Genomic DNA, 21755 nt, shown 5'->3' on the forward strand with positions numbered 1-21755 from the left:
TATTATCAGGAGCTTGAAAAGCTGAATGATGAGGATTGGTGACGGCCAAGGTAGTGAAGTGGTTCCATTGAGATACTGACTTGAACAGGAATGAATGGAAGAAAAAAATTTCCTGGAATCCTGGTACTTGTTGCTTGACTTTGGCATGTGACTGGTGGAGTGCGAAGTATCTGCAGAATCCAACGCATCTGGCAGCAAATTGGTCGTACCACTGATCGGTGCCTCTTTTTTTTTTTCCAAATCTGAATTTTCTGTTTCGTTGCCCATTGCAAAGGGTAGAGCAATGATCATCATCTTCATTACATTTGATTCGTAACTATACAAAAATAAGGTAGTACGTGTAGTTGCATATCAAAGAGGCCCTGCAACGTTTTTTGTTGTTTTCACATTTTAATATTTAAGAAAAGAATCCTTTTGTATCCATCTAAGTATAAACAGTGCTTTTACAATCTTTAGCACACAATGGTGTTGTCTATGTGGGACCCTATGAAGTTGAACCACTTCAAACACATGGTCTCTGTGGTCACTTTCACCTAGTGAAGTGTCGCTTACGATCACAGAACTAACCACTGTGTGTCGCTTCAATCCAAAACCAGTGTGGTTTATTTCTACAAATAAAATTATAACAGCTTTGTTTTTGACATTGCCACTCACGCAACGATATCGGAGCATTTCACTGTTTGACAAAAATCGACGGAAACACACTTAATTTGCATCACAGGGCCACTTTGTGTAGTATAATTGTGCAAGTAGAAACTGTCTTTGTGTTGCAAATACTATTTGAGCATTCTTGTATGCATTTCTCAATAGGAATAAAGCTTCATTAGTGTATTTAATTACTTCCAAGGGTTATGCTCTCTGGCTGGGGTGTTGTAATTGGTTAGGGAGGGGCGCTGGTCATGCAGCTTGATTGCAGTCCTCGTCAAGAGACATACGAGGTGAAGGCCTCGTCAGGAGACATACGAGTCTCCTTTTGCCTTGCCTCGTGGACATATTTTATGTCATGTAACTATGTCCGAAATAAACTGAAATAATAATAATAAATAATAATAAATATAAAGTACGTGCTGACACACATTCGGGACCACTGTGCCATAACACATTAGACTTATCTGCCAACAAGTCTTGTCTGGATATCTCAAATATTTTCTCTTTTATTTCTTTGAAAGGAGCTTATCCTGAAGCTGCTGATCGCTGCGGCCAAAATTCCCAAGGCTGCTCGTATTCTTTGCCGCGAGCAGGGATTTATGATGTGGTTGCCAGCAGCATTGGAGAAGTGAGTATCTTCCGTGGATCCCAGTGCACTTGCCATGTTTTTGATGCATTATTGTTGCAAGTCTGAGCCTCATGTCATGGAAGCCATGTTGGGTTCAGGTGCAGAACTGTCGTTTACCCGGTGGAAACTTCAAGCTATGTATAAACTTCTGTGGGCTTTACAAAAAGCTTTACAGTAAAAAAAATGCTGCCATTGAGTTGAAATCAGCCTTTTTCGAGTGGTTGCACTTTCATCAGAGAAAACAGTGAGAGCTAACTTTTCTATGACTGTTAGTTTGTTCTCTGCTGTTCTTTTGCCAAAGTTGCATGCAGAGGACGCAAGACTACTGCCAAATGTGTGAGTGGTGAAGATGGGATTTTCTCTCGAGTTATGAAAGCTGCACTATCTCATGTTTCTGAAATGCACTGTGATGTCTTTTAATGCTATAATTATCGACTACTTTCTTGCAAATCAAATCTGTGATAATGTACATCAGCAGGAGTCCTTTCCAAATCCCTAGAAATGCAGCGCAGCTTATCTCTCATGTTTGTAGTTTTCTTGCTTAGGTAAGAAAATATGTAAAAAGACATGACAAATGCATAAATGTTTTCTCAGTAATAGTGGTCAGAATGTAATTTGAATTATGCTTACATGTGCAAGTATATCTTGATTTAACTTTGCTTGCAGTGCATCTCTAGAGGTGGTGCATAGTTTGTTTGTTGCTTTTCAGGAACAGTGGAGAGGAAGGCATTTCAGAGCTGTTGTTTGAAACGGTCCATCATGTGTGGAAGTCCAGCTTTGTGAAAACTGTGAGGGTCAAGGACTTGAAGGCTGCAAAAACAAAGAAACAGGGTAGCTTGTCCAAAGGTGAAGAAGCGTCAGAGGAAAGCGCCGATGACGAGGAAAAAGAAGACAATGCTCCGAAGGAAGAGGACGAGGCTGCGATCATCCGCGCAAAGCGCGAGAGTCTCCGCTACTATGAGTACTTTCCCTACGAGTTCATCTTGATGTTGTTCAGCACAAGAAAGTACATCATGTAAGCCTACTTCTGCTGCACCCTATAACATGGCACTACAAAATCATTGTCTATGTGTGGGGTAATTTGAACCCAAAATTACGCGCTTCTGTTATGTTAACTATTTAGACTTGTTTCGTAAAAGGAGGCCGCTTACTTGCACTTTTGTTTGTTCATTGGAAGGAAATGATTGGGAAGGAACATGATTGAAAAGGAACATGGAAAGTTCAGGTTTCCACAGGCAAAATCTGCAAATGTTGCCAGCTCAATTTTCTCGACTTCTGATGCAGCGTAGTGAGTATTTCAGTAGAGAGAAAGTGTATATATACATTGGCTAGTTAGGTATCATTATAACCAGAAAACCATGCTTGTTTGGACTTGGATACAACGCATGTGAAACAGTGGTCAGTCTAACAGCAAATGTGCCGTCATGATAACTTTAACAAGAGTGGCTATGCTTAGACGAATGTGAAGTGGCACTCAAATTTTTCTTTCTTTTTTTCCTACAGGGGTTGCCATAATCTAGATGCATTCACCAAGTTCACCGAGGAACTCAGTGACATGCTGTGCTTTGTGCGTTCGCGAGAAGCCAGTGGAAAGAGCAAGGCTGCGCAGAACTGTTGCCTGCCCAACAGAGACATTGTGCTCGAACTGCTTAATCACTGGAGACAGCTTGCAGCCACGAACGGTGCGGACAGCTGTCAGCAGTCAAGCCAAGCCATTGCCAGCGTGTGTCATCACTGGCAGCCCGACAACGCGACGCAGCCCCTGGAATGGCTCGAGGCTCTCGACTTCTCGCTCCAACACGGTTCGGAGAGCGTCAACTTCAATGAAGACTTGCTCACGTGGGCTCTCCAATGGTTGGAAAGTTCGGGTGGGCCCAATTGTGCCACTGAACTGGTGAACTTTCAGGGGGGACGGTGCCTAGAAAAGCTTCTGGCGAGGGTCCACTGGTTACTGGGCGAAATTGTGGCCAGTGGTGATGCCAGACCCATGGTGACATCCGTTGTTCTGCAAATTGCGGACTTGTTGTTTAGCAAAGCTGCAAAGGTGCTGGCCAAGACGCAGTGCGACTTGTACATGAAGCAGAGGGTGCTGCTTAGGGTGGATGTCTCTTTGCCTGGTAAGTAGAGCGAGGTGAAAGTGTGTGCATCATTATTACACAGTGTAATTAATTAGTATGCAGTTGAAAAAAAGGAAAGTCATAAGGACTATCGTTGTATTGTCGGGTATATTAATGTGAAAGGTATTATGACTTTTCACTAATATCTCCTTTGTGGCAACATGGTACTGTGGTAAAGTGATACTGCAGTTGTCAGCACAGATTGGCAAACTCACTCATACTTAGATCAAGCCATCAATCTTAGTCTGAGTGAGCTTGGGTGAGTAATATTTTGGTGAGTGCGAGTGAGTCCTGCTGAACAAAGTTTTCGTGAGTGTGAGTTCAAGTGAGTCCACAGTGCAAGATAAAATTCTTGAGTGAGTTCAATTTCCTTTTGCCGACCTGTAATCCCCTGCATACTCATTTTCAGCATTGCTATCACCCATACCTGGGTTCACATTTATACTCATGTCTTCTCACACGTGTTCCAAAGCAGTGTCTTTCATACGTCACTTCAATGTTTTATTGATCAGAGACGCGAATTACGAATGGCAATGCCTTGAACTCCTCTTTCCTAACTCTCAGAGAGAAGTTTTTGATAAGTACTGTAGACCTTATATTGTCATCTTTCCCAAGAGAAATGATCTTACTGGTTTGCAAGGCCTCATGACTGATATTTGGAGGTACTATACCAAAAGGCGCTAAGAATGGCCCCGATTACATGAGATATTGGTTGTAAGGAGCATTGACACAATTGTTAAAAAAGATAATTATAGGCTCGGAGACTCGTGAGTTGACTCACTTAAACTCAGATTGAGCAGTGAGTCTGAGTTTGACTGAGTAATGTTTTGGCAAGTTTGAGTCCAAGTTAGGTTAAATAAAAAAAAGTGTGAGTTTGAGGCCGGGTGAGTCCGAAGCGCAAAATATGTTTCGTGAGTGAGTCTGAATGAGCTTCAGAAGTTTTGCCAACCAGTGGTCATCAGTATGATGATTCGTCTAAAAAACATTCAAGAATTTGGCAGTGAGGCAAAACTAATATGTAGATCGCAAAACTAGGAGACACTGTGTAATGAAGCACTTGAATATGAGCCTGCTTGAAGCTATGGCTGCCTAGGCCTGCACACATGCTCTAGCTGACTGCTTAATGCCAAAGAATGCCTAAAATCTGGAGCACAGTGTGCTACATCTAGGCTCACAGTATTCGCATGCCATGGCACCCGTCTTCATTGTCAATGCACATGCATGAGCACATGAAAACTGCTGGTCATGGTGTTTTCAGATTCGTGCCGAGTCTTTGGTACTAGTATTAATATGTGTCACGCTATTTCAGCAAGTGCGCTGAAGTACTCACTCTGTTAAAATGTTTACATTAAAACCTTCTACTTCTATTAGTTCAAACGCTGAAGCATTTAGTAGTGTTATAGATGAGATGTGGATTGATTGATTTGTGGGGTTTAACATCCCAAAACCACCATATGATTATGAGAGACGCCGTAGTGGAGGGCTCCGGAAATTTTGACCACCTGGGGTTCTTTAACGTGCACCCAAATCTGAGTACACGGGCCTACAACATTTCCGCCTCCATCGGAAATGCAGCCGCCACAGCCGGGATTCGAACCCACGACCTGCGGGTCAGCAGCCGAGTACCTTAGCCACTAGACCACCGTGGCGGGGCAGATGAGATGTGGAGTGTAAAAACCCGAAGATGTGGTAGTTTTTTTTTTTTTTTTTTCCCATTAGGTGTGGATAAAAGAATTCCCCTGAATATTTTTCACCCAGCTAGACAAGAGACAGCAAAAACTTCCAATATGTTTTTTTTTTTTGTTAATAGCTTTTTTTTTTTTTTACTGTGCTTGATTTACAAATGTACAGCTAGGAAATTATCACTGTTCTTGCCAGCCAAAATTGCTAGGTCTCAGAAAAGCAGTCTTTATTGCAATGGTTGGATTTCCATATTAAGACGTATGTCAGTTTACAGAACAAGTGACTGGTACTTTAGTTCTGAATTCTATCAAATTGTAATTAATTTGCGTTTTTCTTTCTCCACAGAACTGGACAGGGCTTTGGGAACTTCTGTCTTGTTCAATGAACTGCTCTTAGGAGTAACGAAAACTGAGTGAACTGTACATAGACTGTGCTTCTGCAAGATGGGTATCAACTGTAATAAACTCATGTTTTTATACACTAAGTCAAGGTCTTGTTTAAACAACTTTATTTTGCAAATTTTGCTGAAACAAATCAAAGTGTTCTAGAGTTTTATAAAACTTGGGAGAGTGATATTTGCCCTTTGCACTGTCTCAATAAAAAGTTAACCTGAGTGTGCGATCCCAGAAGAGGGTGAATATTGTTACGTAAAAATGACACGAGGTGTGTCTATTTAAAATCTATATTCAAAATGATGCGTATGGCGTCGACTAAGATGGAAGCAGCACGCGCAACCGACAGAGCACTTCCTCGTTGTCGTCTTTTCACCGCTGATACGTCAGCTACGTAGCATTACCCCCCGGCGGTAAAAGCGCCGTCTCGATGCACATTAACTACGGTCTTCAGTAGGCAGGTGGTAAGGTTTTAGCCTGCTGACGTGCACAACATCACTGGGTGTGGTTGCAGGCAGGCTTGTGGTCTCAGATGCAGGAATGATCTCATAGGTGACGTCGGTTACCTGGCGGATGATACGGTAAGGACCCATGTAGCGAGACAATAACTTCTCTGATAAGCCAACTCGACGAACTGGGCACCACAGGAGAACAAGGGAACCGGGTGAGAAGTGAACGTCAGCATGCCGGCTGTCGTAGATGGCTTTCTGGGTGGCTTGCGAAGCCAAAAGTCTAGAGCGGGCGATCTGACGTGCGTGGTCGGCACGAGCAATAGCGTCGCGTGCATATTCGGTTGACGGCGTTGTAGTGGTTGGAAGTAAGGTGTCGAGTGGTAACGTCGGATCACGGCCATAAAGCAAATAAAAGGGTGAATAACCAGTGGTGTCGTGGCGCGAAGAATTGTACGCGAAGGTCACGTGAGGTAGCGCCAGGTCCCAGTCATGGTGGTCGGAGGACACATACATCGCGAGCATGTCCGTTAGGGTCCGATTTAGCCGTTCGGTAAGGCCATTTGTTTGGGGATGGTAGGAAGTGGTCAGCTTGTGGTGCGTCGAGGAAGAGCGCAGAAGATCGTCGATCACACGGGACAAAAATGCGCGGCCACGATCTGTGAGTAATTGGCGAGGAGCGCCATGCTGTAGGATGACGTCGTGGAGCAAAAAGTCCGCAACGTCAGTAGCGGTGCTAGTGGGGAGCGCTCGAGTGATGGCATACCTAGTCTATAGCAACAGCGACCCACTTGTTGCCCGTTTTCGACTCGGGAAAAGGACCGAGAAGATCTATACCAACACGGAAGAAAGGTTCGGTTGGGATGGAGATCGGTTGAAGAAGTCCAGCCGGGGGCACAGTAGGTCGCTTCCTACGTTGGCATTTATCGCAGGAGGACACGTAACGGCGAACGGACCGGGCGAGACCGCGCCAAAAGAAGCGGCGACGCACGCGGTCGTACGTCCGAGATACACCCAGATGACCAGCAGTTGGTTCATCGTGAAGCTCGTGCAGCACGGTTGAACGCAAATTTTTCGGCACGACAAGAAGGAGCTCAGGGCCATCTGGCTGGAGGCTACGACGGTACAGCGTGCCATTCAGGAGGACGTACATGCGAAGTGACGTGTCGTTCGGAGCAGATTCGAGACGGTCAATAAGTTGTCGCAGAGAAGCATCACGACGTTGTTCATCACCAATCTGAAGAAACTGGGACATTGACATGACGCTGAGGCTAGGCTCGATGTCTGGTTCGTCGGGCTGATCAACAGGGTAGCGGGATAAGCAATCGGCGTCCAGATGGAGACGTCCAGACTTATAAGCAACCGAGTAGGAATACTCTTGTAGGCGTAATGCCCAACGACCAAGTCGTCCAGTGGGGTCCTTCAGAGAAGAAAGCCAACACAGCGCGTGGTGATCTGTGATGACACGGAAAGGGCGGCCATACAAGTAAGGACGGAATTTCGAAACCGCCCAAACAAGAGCGAGACATTCCCGTTCTGTTATAGAATAATTGCGTTCAGACTTAGAAAGCAGACGGCTCGAGTACGCGATTACACGGTCGTTGCCCCGCTGAATTTGCGCCAAAACTGCACCAATTCCGTGACCACTCGCGTCTGTTCGCACTTCTGTGGGAGCATCGGGGTCGAAATGTGCAAGAATAGGAGGTGTCGTTAGAGCGGTGATTAGCTGAGAGAAGGCGTCAGCTTGAGGAAGGCCCCAAGAAAATGGGACGTCTTGTTTGAGAAGGTCGGTGAGTGGCCGTGCGAGTGCCGCAAAGTTTTTCACAAACCGGCGAAAGTAGGAGCAGAGGCCCACAAAACTGCGAACATCATGAACAGAGCGTGGGACTGGGAAGTTTGTTACAGCGCGTACTTTCGCCGGGTCTGGCCGTACGCCGGCAGCGTCAACAAGGTGACCCAATACGGTAATCTGACGAAGACCGAAGTGGCACTTGGAGGAATTGAGCTGCAGGCCGGCCCGTCGAAATATGGATAGAATGGTCGAAAGGCGTTCAAGGTGGGTTGCAAAGGTAGGTGAGAAAATGATCACGTCGTCCAAGTAACACAAACATGTCGACCATTTAAATCCTTGTAGGAGCGTGTCCATCATTCTCTCGAAGGTCGCTGGAGCGTTGCAGAGCCCGAACGGCATGACCTTGAATTGGTAAAGACCGTCAGGGGTAACGAAGGCGGTCTTTTCTCGGTCCATGTCATCTACAGCAATTTGCCAGTATCCAGATCGGAGGTCGAGAGATGAAAAGAAGGTGGCGCCATGGAGGCAATCAAGGGCATCGTCAATGCGTGGTAGAGGGTACACGTCTTTTTTTGTAATTTTGTTGAGGTGGCGATAATCAACGCAGAAACTCCATGAGCCGTCTTTCTTTTTTACTAATACCACGGGAGATGCCCAAGGGCTCGTTGATTGTTCGATTAGGTTTTTCGTAAGCATTTTGGCCACTTCTTTCTGAATCACTTCTCGCTCAGATGCTGACACGCGGTACGGCCGACGGTGAATGGGCGCAGAGTCACCAGTGTTGATTCGGTGAGTGACAATTTTAGTCTGGCCCAAGGGACGATCGTCGGTGTCGAAAATGTCACTGTATGAGGCCAAAACTTGGCAGAGAGCGTCGGCCTGGTGAGGCGACAGCTCCGATCCAATCATGTTTCGAAACATACCATCGTCTGAGCTGGGTGACCGTGAGACTGCGCTTCGATCAGGAGCAGATACAGCGACAACACTGACATCGTCCTCTGTTATGGCAGTTAGCTGGGCTAGAGACATCTGGCAGGGCAACACTTGAGGGGTGAAACCAAAGTTAAGGAGCGGAAGTAACACACAGTTATCCGCTATGGTCGCGATGGTATAGGGCACAGTAACACTGCGCGTCAGCCGAACGTCAGTAATTGGTGTAACGATATAATCACCGTCAGGAACGGGAGGGGTCGATGACAAAGACACGTACGTGACGGCTCGAGGTGGCAGGCGAACGAAAGTGGTTGGGCTCAAGCGGCTGGTGGGCTTTGCAGAGTAGTCGGCAAAGATTGGTAGATCAAGGCTGAGGGTACCAGACGAACAATCAATTAAGGCCGAGTGTGCCGAAAGGAAATCAAGGCCAAGTATGAGGTCATGAGGGCAGCAGGCTAGCACGGCAAAAAGGACCACGGCGTGACGACCGGCAATGCTGACACGAGCAGTGCACATTCCGATTACTGGTACAGTACCGCCATCGGCAACACGTATTGCCTGCGTCGTAGATGGCGTCATAATCTTTTGTAAGCGGCAGCGTAGAGAAGCGCTCATAATAGACAGGTGCGCACCTGTGTCAATGAGGGCGGTCACAGGAACATGGTCGACTTGTACTTCAAGCAGGCTATGGTGCGTGGGAAGCGTCAATAGAGGATTTTCGGTCGTCATTGGTATTGCAGCTTCACCTCTATAAGCTGCAATATCTAGTTTTCCTGCTGCGGTCGTCCAGAGAAGCTCGGCGAAGAAAAGCGCCGAGGTGGCGGAGAGCGGGATTGGCGACGTAGCGGCGACGGGGAGCGAGAGCTACGGCGACCGGACGAAGGGGCGTCAGGGTAGCGGCGACTGGGCAAAGGGGCGTCAGTGGAAGGCTCGTAAGATGACGACGAATAGAAATTGAAGGGTGTGGCGTCTGAACGTCGAGGGCTCGTCGGATGCATGAGCGCGGAGGTAGAGAAAGTCTGACGTGGTTGGTTTGACCAACGGCGGCGGCAATAGCGAGAAACGTGCCCAGGCTGGTGGCAGGAAAAACAAATAGGTCGGTCGTCGGGTGTTCGTCATTCCGAAGGGTTACGGAAGGGCATTGTTGGAGGTGAACGGCGAGCGTGTCCTCGGGAGTAGGACGGGACTTCAGGGCGAGTCAGGGGACATGCTGAGGGAAGTCCGAGGTTCGCAAACTCCTGCCTCACCACAGCTTGTATTAACGCCACTGACGGCTGTTGTTGGTCAGAGGCGAGCGTTGCGAAAACGGGTGGCTGAAGAGGAGCCGGACAGGCGGCTTCGATTTCCCGACGAACAATACGTGTGACGTTGTCATACGTGGGGGACTGGCGGGCGGCTTCACACGATGAGGTCGCGGCCGTGTTGGGCAGCCGGGTGAATCGCTGAGTGATACGGCGGCTTTTGGCTTCTTCGAACCGCCGGCACTCTTTAATGATGGCGTCGACGGTGGCAACGTTGTTGTAAACTAGTAGATTAAATGCGTCGTCTGCTATGCCTTTCAGCACATGGGCCACTTTCTCCGACTCACTCATGTGCTCGTCAATCTGGCGGCATAGGGCGATGACGTCGTGAATGTACGCGACGTACGACTCCGTCGACGTCTGTGCACGGGCCGCCCAATGGTGTCGCCAAAAAGGTCGCGGATCTTTTCTTTAAAGGAGTCCCAGCTCGTAATCTCCGCTTCGTGCGTCTCGAACCACACGCGCGGTGGGCCATCGAGGTAAAAAAGCACATTGGCAAGCATAAGAGTCGGGTCCCACCTATAGCTTGCGCTGACCCGTTCGTACCGGTTGATCCATTTGTCGACGTCAACGCCATCCTGACCGGAAAAGACACCGGGATCCCGAGCAGGAGGTAGAACGACGTATGTAGAAGTCACGGTAGGGGCAGGTGGCGAAGACGATGGTTGTTCAACCTGTGACATGGTTGGACCTATGATGATGCGGCCGTTGCGGAGCTTCGTGATGAAGACGGGGAAGTACCCAGCACGTCCACCACAAAGATGTTACGTAAAAATGACACGAGGTGTGTCTATTTAAAATCTATATTCAAAATGATGCGTATGGCGTCGACTAAGATGGAAGCAGCACGCGCAACCGACAGAGCACTTCCTCGTTGTCGTCTTTTCACCGCTGATACGTCAGCTACGTAGCAATATAAATACTCGAACCAAGGTGAGTGTGGCACTTGGGCTCCCAGCTGTGTTATCTGTTGTTAACATAATCTTTGCTTTTCTGGCAGAATGAAACAACTGTTAAGGAATTGAACCATTTCATGCAATACACATTTTGTACACCTTTGACACTGCCTGTTAGTACGATTGTGATTGGCTGGTAGGTGTAGGTTCACAGTGAGTTAATTATTGTAAAAATAGTTGCCATTAGGCAAGTGCACATGAATTTTGCCTAATTAAGTCTATCTGTTCTTGCAACATTGGCTAGAATGTTTTTCGTCATGCTAAAGCCATAACACTGTAAGGTACAGCTTTTGGCGAGCAGCAACAATGTGCGGCAGTTTTACCAGAGGCAGTTACCTCACAATATGAAAATGAAGTTTTTATTGTTTACTGTAAACTCGTGAAATATAGCTCTACGGGTGTTACACTCACTCTGAATGAAATATTCCTTTTAAGCGACAATAGAAAATGTTCATGTTCATTTAATGCTGTAAGACTGCCGATAAAATATTCCCGGATAAGCGTTGGTTGCGACTGAAGCTTCTAAACTACAACACGATCAGTTTCTGTAGCAGCAGGCTACATGGTCGGCGCACTTTACACGAATCGACAGTCTTGCAGCATTTCGCTTCCCGATTTCACACGCAATGCTACACCACTTTCACTTTCCTTGTTAATTCACCGTTCTTGTTCAGCGCGGCACTTGCCGCGCATGCTTTTAGGAAGGGGAACGATTCCCGGGCAGGGAACTTGTCCCGGGACCTCGCAGATGCAGAACTTGTCGTAGTGCCGGCCGAAGTTTGCCGGCGTATCTTTCTTCTCTCGCATGAGTGCTTCCTTCTGTAGTTGTTCGGTCGTCTTACCCAGCGTCACGAGCATTTGGTTTAGGATCTCTTCTTTGCTCTTCCCGTCGACGTCCATGATGACTTCTTTGCCGTCTTCGAGCCAAAACCTCGCGAACGGTGTTGGCGTCTTGTTCTTGAATAGGACGACCTGCACATCGGGGTTCTTGTACAGAACCTGGGGCAGGAACCAGAAGACGAACTCTTGCATGCCTTCGTGTCGATCCCTGGCTCTTCCGGCGGTGTTGAAGTTCAGGCTCATGATCTTCACTCGGTCCTTGAATACCAGACGACCTTTCTCGAGATACTGCAGAGTCCTCCGAACGGGAGCGGGCCCTCTCATAAAAGACATCTTGCCTGTACACTTGGGTAGACTTTTTTCCCTTCACGATGCCAGTTGCGGTTAACAAACTAGATCCACGCACTCAAAGCGACACAGACATATGTACGGCTCCGCGAAAACCACATGGACCAACATGAAAACGCAGTCCGTGTTGGATGAAAATATGGATTGGCTTGCCTTCAATTGGCGATCTTTAGAAGAACAATTGTATGTATGGGCTTTGAGATTTGTTTACGCTACTTTGGACAGAGTATTGTTCTCCGAGTCTGTAAAAATGATTAGACTTATTTCTTTTTTTTCGTAAGTTCGTTTAAATTAAATAATAAGTGACAATCAAATTGTTTAGCACAACACGTACGAAAGCTGTAATTGTAATAGAACACTGCAAACACAAACCCCAGCTAACGGGCCGTTAGCTCCGTTAGGCCGTTAGGCGGCGCATGGCCTGAAACTGTGCGCAAAATAAAGTATCGGGAAGACAAGCGCAATTTGTTGAGTTGTTTTGCACTTGGTGAGATGTGCGTGTGTTGACCGCTTGTTTCAACGTAATGGTTTGCGTGAGTAGCTGAACACTTGGCGAGGCATTGACAATGTTACAAACTAGTGCGAAGATGCATTTACGCGAGTTCGCGGCTGTCGGACTACTACTCGCGGTTTTCACTACGTTCGCCGTAGCTGCAAACGTCCAAAACGTATGTACGGACAGCATTGGTGCCTTGAACGGACCCGTCATGTTCAGGTAAAGTGCCCACTTTACGTGGTTATTTATCTTATTCCCGGTGCGACCTTCCTAGGTGGCCGCCACCAAGTTGCTCTGGTGGCCAGTCAAGGTTTCTCGGTTTCACGCCCATTTGTCCAGCGCTCGCAGGTATAGCTATCAACCGCTCGAGCTTGTTGGCGGTGTGTCCGTGACTCATGCAATCTCATCACGAGCGCGTGCGTTTCAATGGATTCGCGGCGTCATGCGATTGCTTAACGTACGCGCGTGACAATTACACTTTTAATCGCCAAATGCTGTTAACATTCACAGCATAGTTACCCCCCCCCCCCCCCCCTTATTTCGTTGCTTACGCGTTGAGCGGTCGCATGGTTTCTCTTTTACCGCGAGTGCCGCGAAACGCGCACTTTTCCGAGTTCGTTTCCGTTTCGTGGCGACTAAAAAGTAGGGTGAAGTATGGTTGTGCGCGTAATACGCTCTCAGCGCCTCGCTCATGTGTGACCCACTGCATGACTAAACGACTGTATAAAACCGCGCTTCGGTTAATTCACGCCGGGCTCGTAAGCTGTGTCTGCAGCAAGCAAGTTAGCGCGTGACGAGAAACCTGGCGTTTGTTCACCTGCCGCTGGGCGTAACTTTTCGCGAACTGTGTCGCACTACTGTCGGGAAGTCTTTTTCGCCGGTGCGCTTCGTCATTCTCGCGTCACTGACGGCGCTTTGGCATCCGGACTCGTGGCGATTTGTGCCGGCCGGATGATGTCATTGCTTTCGTTTGCGGTGGCTTACGCATGCTATTAGAGCGTTTTGAGTGAACTGCTGCCCACTTATCTTCAAGTAGGGCGCATGTTATTCGTTTTTCGTGGGTTCTTTTTTAATAACGTTCACGCTTGGGACAATGTTCTGGTACTTCAACTCCGCGCGGCTCCTTTCGCGCGCTGTTGGTTTAAGCTGCGTACACTATCTGTATGCGGCTTTTTCGCTGTTCTGTCACTTCGTTATCTCCGTTGTCAAGGGACGTCTGCCAACAGCATAGGCCAAAAACTGCGTACCCAATTGTTATCTCGCGAAAGCGCTGTTGGACCCTATAGTCATGTGTCCTACAGCGTGATCTGTTTTCGGTTTCCGTATCCCCGCACCAAGCGTATCGCAAGCCAGCATGCGATAAGGATTATTAAATGATACCGTATAGCACTTCAATTATACCGTTGCGCGGTGCGCACAGATAGTGCATAAAATAGATACCTCTGTATGTGCCTCTCATTGACGTTATCAAGCACTTTTTCCGGGCGTGCTTGCAGTATGCTAAAATGGTATTGCTTTAGCGCTGTTTGAGCGTGAAGAAAAGACGCTATACGGTTAAGAAAAGTAGGGGTGGGGGGGGGGGGCAGAGGACAGTGTGAGTGCTGAGGTCCAACTTTTCTTTATTGCGTGACCCTACAGCACATTGTATATAGCTCACCTTGCTGCACACGTGACGCCGCACGCATACTTGTTACAGTATGCGTCATCGTGTGGACAATGCCAACCTGATTTCCATTTTCGTGTGCACTCGGCATTTGTAATCAAGCTAAAGGTTCTTGACACTTGCTTGGCTAAATTCCACTGTGACTCCTCCAGTATTCTGCATTCACAAGGATTTAAAATGGTAGATTGTTTTCCTGTATTGTTTTACTCGCTGACGGTGGAGCTTTAGAAGCTATGCAGTCACTGACCTGCTAAAGCATTTTGTTTGGTTGATATCCTGGGCAGGTTTCTTTTGGGTACCCATTTAGTAGCGCCTGGCCTTCGGGTAAAATAGTTATTACTCGGCCCTTGTTGATATATGCATTGGTACAGTTTAAGAACAATAAAGGCTAACTTTTCCTTGCCTTGCTGGGTTTCTTAAGTGCAGGCTTATTTCGTTATATTTCTGAATTTCTTCCCTGATGCGTAGCTTTGTACCTCCCAAATGCCATATTTTTCCAAGCAGTAAAGTCTGCTGTCAGTTTTTTTTTGCTTTTTTTTGTTTAATAACGCCTACTGGCTGTTTAGCAGCTGTCAGTGGTGCCCCTAAGTAACTAGCAATGCAAGAAAAAGAAAACTGAAAATAATTAGCATTATGAACGGTAAAACTAAGGCTTTAAAGTGGCATTGGTTTTGAAACACGGTGCCAAAAACACTATTGTCATGCCACATGTAGAAGTTTTATTTGGCCTTGATGAACAGTTGCCGAAGTAAAATGTCAACAAAAGTGGAACCATTAAATCTAAAGCCTAGTTCGGTATGGCACCTTTTCCCACACGGGGTTCCTGTTCAGCAGTGCGTGCTGTGTCCGGTTCTATAGCTTTCTTTTTAAATTTTATTCTTTCTGCCGACAGCCAGCATTGTCAGGCAGGTGATATATGAGGAGCCCTTTCAGTGTCACATGATTTTTTCTTTGAGCTTCTCCGTGCTCTGACTCAGTTCAGGTGTGGAACGATTCATCCGTGCCATTTTGCTTTTATCAGTGAACTTATTTTTTGTGCTTTCACGTGCCTTCGAATCACGAGCTCTCCACTTGCTTTCTCTTCACCATCTGTGGGAGTTCCTGGATTCAGTGTCATGTGGTTGGTACGCTCTGTACAGGGGGACCCGAGCTCAGCCAGTTGTATGGAATTTTTAGGGCCATTACATTTCCCCAGTTGTGGCCCTGGATTCTGTCCTTGAAAAATTTAATTGAGCTTTGGAGTTTGTCAAAATATTTATTTTGCTTCCACATTGTCAGTTTAAACATAATTCAGATACTGATGTGTATATATTTTAGATAATAAAAAGAATGCTCTTGTTTAGGTCAACTGATCTTCCTCCTCAGGTAGTCTATATAAAGTGCTCGATTCTTCATAGCCATTGGACTGATTTAGGTTAACATTGTTGCATTTAAGAAAGCAAGTACTAGCAACTGTAGGCAGCACAATTCCGATACTATTTTTTATACAAGTTGTCAGAAATTGTGAAGATAAGAAAAAATAATAAGGCATAAATTTCATTTATCCATATGCCTGCACCAGTAACATATAGTGTTCTTGTTCTGCAGCCTCTTTGTATTGCTTCCCAAATGAATAAATATCGGTGAATTCATGGCTTATGTGAAATTGGCATAATAGTGAGGCTACTTTTCTGATATCCTTATTTTTGTGCAGAAATTGTTTAATTTTGACATGTTGATGAAAATACATTTCATTTCTTCTTTAAATGTACTATAAGCTGCAGTTCTAAGATTTTCTCTTGGATATTCGGTTAAAACATACATTCATAATGAAATAATTGGGAACTAGCCCGCCTGTCAATCCTTCTGCAAAACATACATTTTACAAATATACAGTTCTCAAGTGTTTTTCCAGCAACAAGGTATTTGTAGGATGAATTTCATCAAATTCATTCACCAAATGACATTAAACCAATTTCAACCTCTCTTTCAATAGGTAGAAGCCTCTACAAAATATTTGCAAGGCTTTATAAGGAACACAGTTCTTCCGTTTCCATGTATTTATGTAGGTACTACACAGTTAAAGCTTCCATTAAAAAAAAATTGTTATACTGTGCCAAATCTGGCCATATATTGCTAGGACACAAATGTACTTAAAAGCTTTGTAACATATTTCATTGAAGCTCAGGCGGGCATTTATGGTGGCGCTTGTTGCAAACTGTTTATTGCAAGAGCTGACAAGAATAGCGAAGGCAGGGGGTCACTCGAGGGTTGGGGGGGGGGGGGTGCTATTAAGTCGTTTGACCCACAAAGACATCAATTACAAATACCGAGGAAAGCAGCATGTGTTGTTTTACACCGAAAGTAGTTATAAGATCGCAACACAGGTCGCATGTGTGCCGTAGTTGTCCGCCAGTGTCCGTAACCACTATTGCGCGAAGTAAGGAAAAAAAACTTGGAATATAAAAACACCAAGGACACAGTGGGATTTGAACACGGGCTCCTGCATGTCAGTCCAGTATTCTACCAGTAAACCACACCTGTGCTTGGGACTCCTTTGCAAACTGGCCTTAGGTGGGCTTGGTGTCAGGAAAGAAATCGCGTTAATATGAGCGAATTGTTTTAGAACAGCAGAGGAACAATGTTGTGTCGCATAATGCGAATTGCGCAATCAGTGGGTCGTTGAATGCTGCAACTGTTTACAAAAGCTTAATCTTGTTCTCTTATTCACTGTGGCCCATGCCAACTGTGGGGGATTTGTGGGGATTGCAAAAGCTCTTGCCATATTTCTTCATTGTCAGCCGCTACACAAAAAAATTGCACAGAGTTCCTTGCAAGTGCGCAGTGGGTACCACACTTCTCCGAATGATGCCATAGTGAATGTCTGTCTATTACACAATTATTCATTGAGTAGTGGGTACCCTGAAAGTGTGCTTGCAGCAGCTTCCCAAAGAGTGTTAAAAAGGCTCTGAAAGGCAGCTCTTTCAGCTTTCGCTATGACAGTGCTGCGCGTTTCGCGCAGGCCTGGCGGTTTGCGTGTGTGGAGGACAAGCCTTCTTGGTTTGACATTTTCAGTGTTGTTCCTGATTACATTTCAAAGCTCTTTTTTTTTTAACATAAGAAAAGATGTGTTAACAGTGTCGTGTGCTTTCATGCTGCTCGCAATGGAACACAGTTTTAGGTGTAGCGTTAAAACATAGAAATGCAGAAGAGTGGATCAGAATGGGATACCGCATGTTTTAGTTCACATTTTGGGAAGTCGGTCTTGGGAATGCCTTTTGACACTCAGGACAGGTGTGATAGACATTTGTCTGACCTGTCCGATCTGTTCTATTTGCCCATATTTTAACTCTACACCTATCATTTTGTGCTCCATTAGGAGCTGCATGGTGCCTCAAACAGCCAGTCATCAACATGACAATACCAGGCATCCAGAAAAAACGAGATTTGTCAATACCAGTCCTTAAGCAGCTCGCCTTACTTTTACTATAGGGAGCTTGCATGAATGGCGGCAACGCTATGGACTTTGGGTAGGCAGCCATTTTTTTTGTCAGAGGTGGCCGGGGAGTGCAGCAGAGCAGTCCTGTTTGCGAGCTTTGGCGTAGCTTGTAGGCGTGATGGAGTGCGAGCGCAATGCGAATTTGACTTCAAGAAGTGTCATGCATGATGTCAGCCTCACCGGAAGACTACACCGCACCGCTGTGCCAAAAAGACTTCGATCGGTACGAAGAAGAGACGAGAATTCGCTTTGAGTGGACCCATTCACACTTCGTGCGGGCGACGCTATGACAAATCTCTGTGTAAGTGACGTGCACTTGCAGCTGCGCGTCAACATCTCCGATATTTATGATTTTTTTGTTTTGAGGACGAGTTTGAAAACCCGGGAGCAGATAAAGCCTAGAAAGGCCCTCGAGGGTCACAACTTTGTGAAGAGTGGCTGGGTACGCGAGAAAGTCGCCGCCGACACCGTAGTGGTCGTCACTCAAGACGTGTTAAATTGAGGAGCGCTCTTCCTGTGCACATACTTCGTACTCTACATAGAATAACAGCACAGTGGGATGCAAGCAGGCTTCGCTATTCCCGTCCATGCATGTGCAGTGCGCGGCAAGGACCTCGCCATCACTATTGCCCATAAACAAGATGTCGACGGGGGGCTTGTTGACACACTGAGAGTTTAACCTGAGCAAAAAAACGTTAGCATCTACGGCAAAATCAAGTAATTTAACACCTCTTACTTGAGTGACGACGATTACGGTATTCGCGGCGAATTTCTTCACCCACAGTTCCCACAACCAGCCACTCATCACAAAATAGTGGCCCTTGATTGCTTTTCTAGACTTCGACAGCTCTCGGGTGATCAAACTCGTCCTCAGAACGAATAATTCGTGAATATCGGAGCTGTCAACGCGCGGCCGTAAGTGCACGTCGCTTACTCAGTCGCCTGCACGAAGCGAGAATAGGTTCACTCGGAGCAAACTCTCGTCTCTTCTCCGTGCTGCTTGAGGTATTTCTGGCACAGCGTTGCGGTGTAGTCTTCCGGTTAGGTTGACATCATCAGGCTGACGACCCTTCTTGGAGTTGAATTTGCGTCGCGCTCGCGCTCGACCACACCTGCAAGCTACGCCAATGCTTGCAAACACGACTGCGCTGTAGCACTCCCCTACCGCCTCTGACAAAAAAATGGCTGCCTACCCAGAGTGCATAGCGTCGCCGCCGTTCATGCAAGCACCCTATACGAGAAGTACCAAGACTGCACACACGTCTATACCCACAGCTCCGTCCTGCTTTCAAACAGCTCAACAGCAGTGGTCGTTATTCCAACACACGCCACAACCATCATATTCAGGACAGCTCATGCAAACACATCAACGGTAGCAGAGCTTGCAGTGCTACGCGCTGCGTATCATTAACCACTAAAGCACGCAACAACTGCCCTGCCGCGATGGTCTATTGGCTAAGGTACTCGGCTGCCGACTCGCCAGTCACGGGATCAAATCCCGGCTGCGGCGGCTGAATTTACGATGGAGGCGGAAATGCTGGAGGCCCGCATGCTCAGATTTGGGTGCACGTTAAGGAACCCCAAAATTTCCGGAGACCTTCACTACGGCGTCTCTCATATATGGTGGTTGGGACTTTAAACCCCACATATCATCATCATCGCGCAACGATGGACGATCTTCTGCGACTGCAAGGTGGCACTGCAGTCACTTCTGTCAAATATACGCCGTGGTCCACACGAATAGTTGGTTTGTGAGACGTCAGAAATGCTACACCATATAACAGAAAAAAGGCACCGTGTTATATTTCAGTGATTGCCAAGTTACTGTGGAATTATTGGTAAGGAACGGGCTGATCAAGCTGCCCGTTGAGCCATACAGAAGACAATGACGAGTCAATACGTCTCTCTAAGATGGATGCTGCTAGGAAGCTCCGTATGCTTGCTCGCCAATCCTCCATGTCACTTTGGAATGAGCCTCTTTTTACGCATGCAAGATTACGATGCCTTGATCGTACCTTAAGCTTATGGCTTCCAACAAAACTTGGCGAGGTATTGCTACTGTTCTGTACAGACTATGGCTGGGCGTCACGTTTACCTGTGCGTACGCGTTCTGCTTAGAAATGGCAGACTCCGCCGCCTGTGCACACTGTGGAGATGAAGAGACAATTCGACACGTCCTGTGTGACTGCCCGGAATATAACTTAGAAATACAATACCTTTCTAATACACTAAACAAGTTAGATGACCAGCCGCTGTCAGAAGAAAGTAAACTGCGCCATCGTCATGTCTCGATAATCATCACAGAAGGACGTGCAAGTGCTACTGGGCTTTTTGTGAACTACTGGCCTGTTGGAACACCTCTGAGTAGATTGAGTGTGTGTGTGTGTGTGTGTGTGTGTGTGTGTGTGTGTGTGTGTGTGTGTGTGTGTGTGTGTGTGTGTGTGTGTGTGTGTGTGTGTGTGTGTGTGTGTGCGTGCGCGTGTGCGTGCGCGTGTGTGTGTGCGTGCGCGTGTGCGTGCGCGTGTGCGTGCGCGCGTGTGTGTGCGCGCGTGTGTGTGCGCGTGTGTGTGCGCGCCGCGCGTGTGTGTGCGCGCGCGCGCGCGCGCGTGTTTGCTCTTATTTTTTACCTCTCTTTCAACCCCCCATTCTCCAACCCCAGTGTAGGGTAGTATACCAGATACTAGCATCTGGTTTTGCCTCCCTGTCTTCCTTTTTTTTTTTTCATTTCTCTTTTTGTTATCTCACTCTTATAGCACCATACAAGCACACATGACACTGCTAAGACATTTTTTTTATGCTTAAAAAAGTTTTGAAATGTAATCGGGAACATTAATTACAAAAATGTCCTATACAACTGATGGTCTGTTTGAACGACTGATCGGCCAGCAAGAGACCACAGACCTAGAACAGTAAGCTTTAAAAAGTAACAGCAATGGAAGAGGTTACCTGACAAAATAGGGAATTAGACAGCAGCATTTCGACATGATGAAAGGGCGTCATTTGTGTGATGCGGTGAACAACTGACATTCTAGCGACAGTGCATTTGCTGCTGCTGCTTCTTTTTTTTTTAATGTGGGCTGTTCTCTTTTTAAAAGGTAATGGTGGTTGCTTCTGCTAGGTCAGGCTTTGCACAACCCAGCTGACACTGCTCCATCTAAGCAGTCTACTCAACAGTTGCAAAGCTCGAGTTGCTACAGAGTGATCAGCACCCGCGATGAGGCAATATTGCTTAACCATGAAGCTGCCAACAGGGATGAATCACGAGGCAGTGAAACTGATAGAAACCACCTTCACTTTACAAAGTTCAACCTGTTCCAACTGAGCATCCTCCCACATCAATGTTTTACATTCCGAGTTAAATTAAAAATCGTCATAGTTATCAGAAACATTTCAAAAATCTCGGCCATGTAATAGTGTGCAGGCTGTTTCCACTACTGGCGTTCGTACATAAAAACTCTGTACACTGACTCAAGAAAGCTGTGCACGTGCACGCGATCTCTGTGGCAGGTCTGACCATATAGTGCCGAACTGCAACTAAGAGATGGCTGTCGAATATACTGCTCATCAATTCATACTGTGAGTAATGTCACCGCTTAAAGATGTATACTCATCATTGCTTACTTGGGTGTGAATACTGGTGACAAGTGATAGTGGTCAAGGGCTAAAATAAACATGTACACTAAACCGCTTCGGGAGGATTTTTTAATTTTGGCTGCTACGCAGTTGTTTAGGGATCGTGGTAGCGGTAATAATGTGTGCAGTTATATCCACAAAAACTTAATACTGTGCTGTTTCCGATTTAACAATTTTCACCAGTATAGGCAAAATGACTCTTCTCCAATGTATATCCAAGGTAATCAATGTCTTTAACATAACATGATTTGCATGTGTTAGCAGCAACAGGCTCATCCTTAATATCCTCCATTTCATTTGCATGCTTGAGTCTTCTAGCACGCTTTGGAAAACACGTGTTCAGATTTTCTGAAAACGTGGTCAGCATTAGCATGTTTAATGTCGTGTTATCCTGCTTT

The 21755-nt window shown here is 46.5% G+C and overlaps 3 protein-coding genes across 3 annotated transcripts in view; 2 read left to right on the forward strand and 1 right to left on the reverse strand.

The window, feature by feature from the left end:
• The window catches only part of LOC119174674 (nucleolar pre-ribosomal-associated protein 1), a 341215-nt gene that overhangs the window by 70904 nt on the left and 248556 nt on the right, over positions 1–21755 (forward strand). The window contains exons 32-35 of the mRNA XM_037425691.2: positions 1170–1276; positions 1986–2291; positions 2780–3393; positions 5422–5539. Coding sequence (XP_037281588.2) covers positions 1170–1276; positions 1986–2291; positions 2780–3393; positions 5422–5492 — 1098 coding nt within the window. The 3' untranslated portion in view covers positions 5493–5539. The remainder of the gene's footprint in view (positions 1–1169; positions 1277–1985; positions 2292–2779; positions 3394–5421; positions 5540–21755) is intronic.
• mRpS25 (mitochondrial ribosomal protein S25) lies at positions 11245–12228 on the reverse strand. The gene has a single exon (XM_037425693.2). The coding sequence runs from the start codon at positions 12070–12072 to the stop codon at positions 11557–11559; it is 516 nt and encodes a 171-aa protein (XP_037281590.1). The 5' UTR covers positions 12073–12228; the 3' UTR covers positions 11245–11556.
• The window catches only part of Lerp (lysosomal enzyme receptor protein), a 91530-nt gene continuing 82299 nt past the window's right edge, over positions 12525–21755 (forward strand). The window contains exon 1 of the mRNA XM_037425690.2: positions 12525–12802. Within this exon, the coding sequence (XP_037281587.2) occupies positions 12654–12802 (149 nt within the window). The 5' untranslated portion in view covers positions 12525–12653. The remainder of the gene's footprint in view (positions 12803–21755) is intronic.

The sequence above is a fragment of the Rhipicephalus microplus genome, chromosome 5, assembly GCF_043290135.1.
Source record: "Rhipicephalus microplus isolate Deutch F79 chromosome 5, USDA_Rmic, whole genome shotgun sequence".
Taxonomy (NCBI): Eukaryota; Metazoa; Arthropoda; class Arachnida; order Ixodida; family Ixodidae; genus Rhipicephalus; species Rhipicephalus microplus.

Excerpts from the sequence above, each read along its gene's own strand:
- mRpS25 (XM_037425693.2), bottom strand. The coding sequence starts at position 12,072 with ATGTCTTTTATGAGAGGGCCCGCTCCCGTTCGGAGGACTCTGCAGTAT.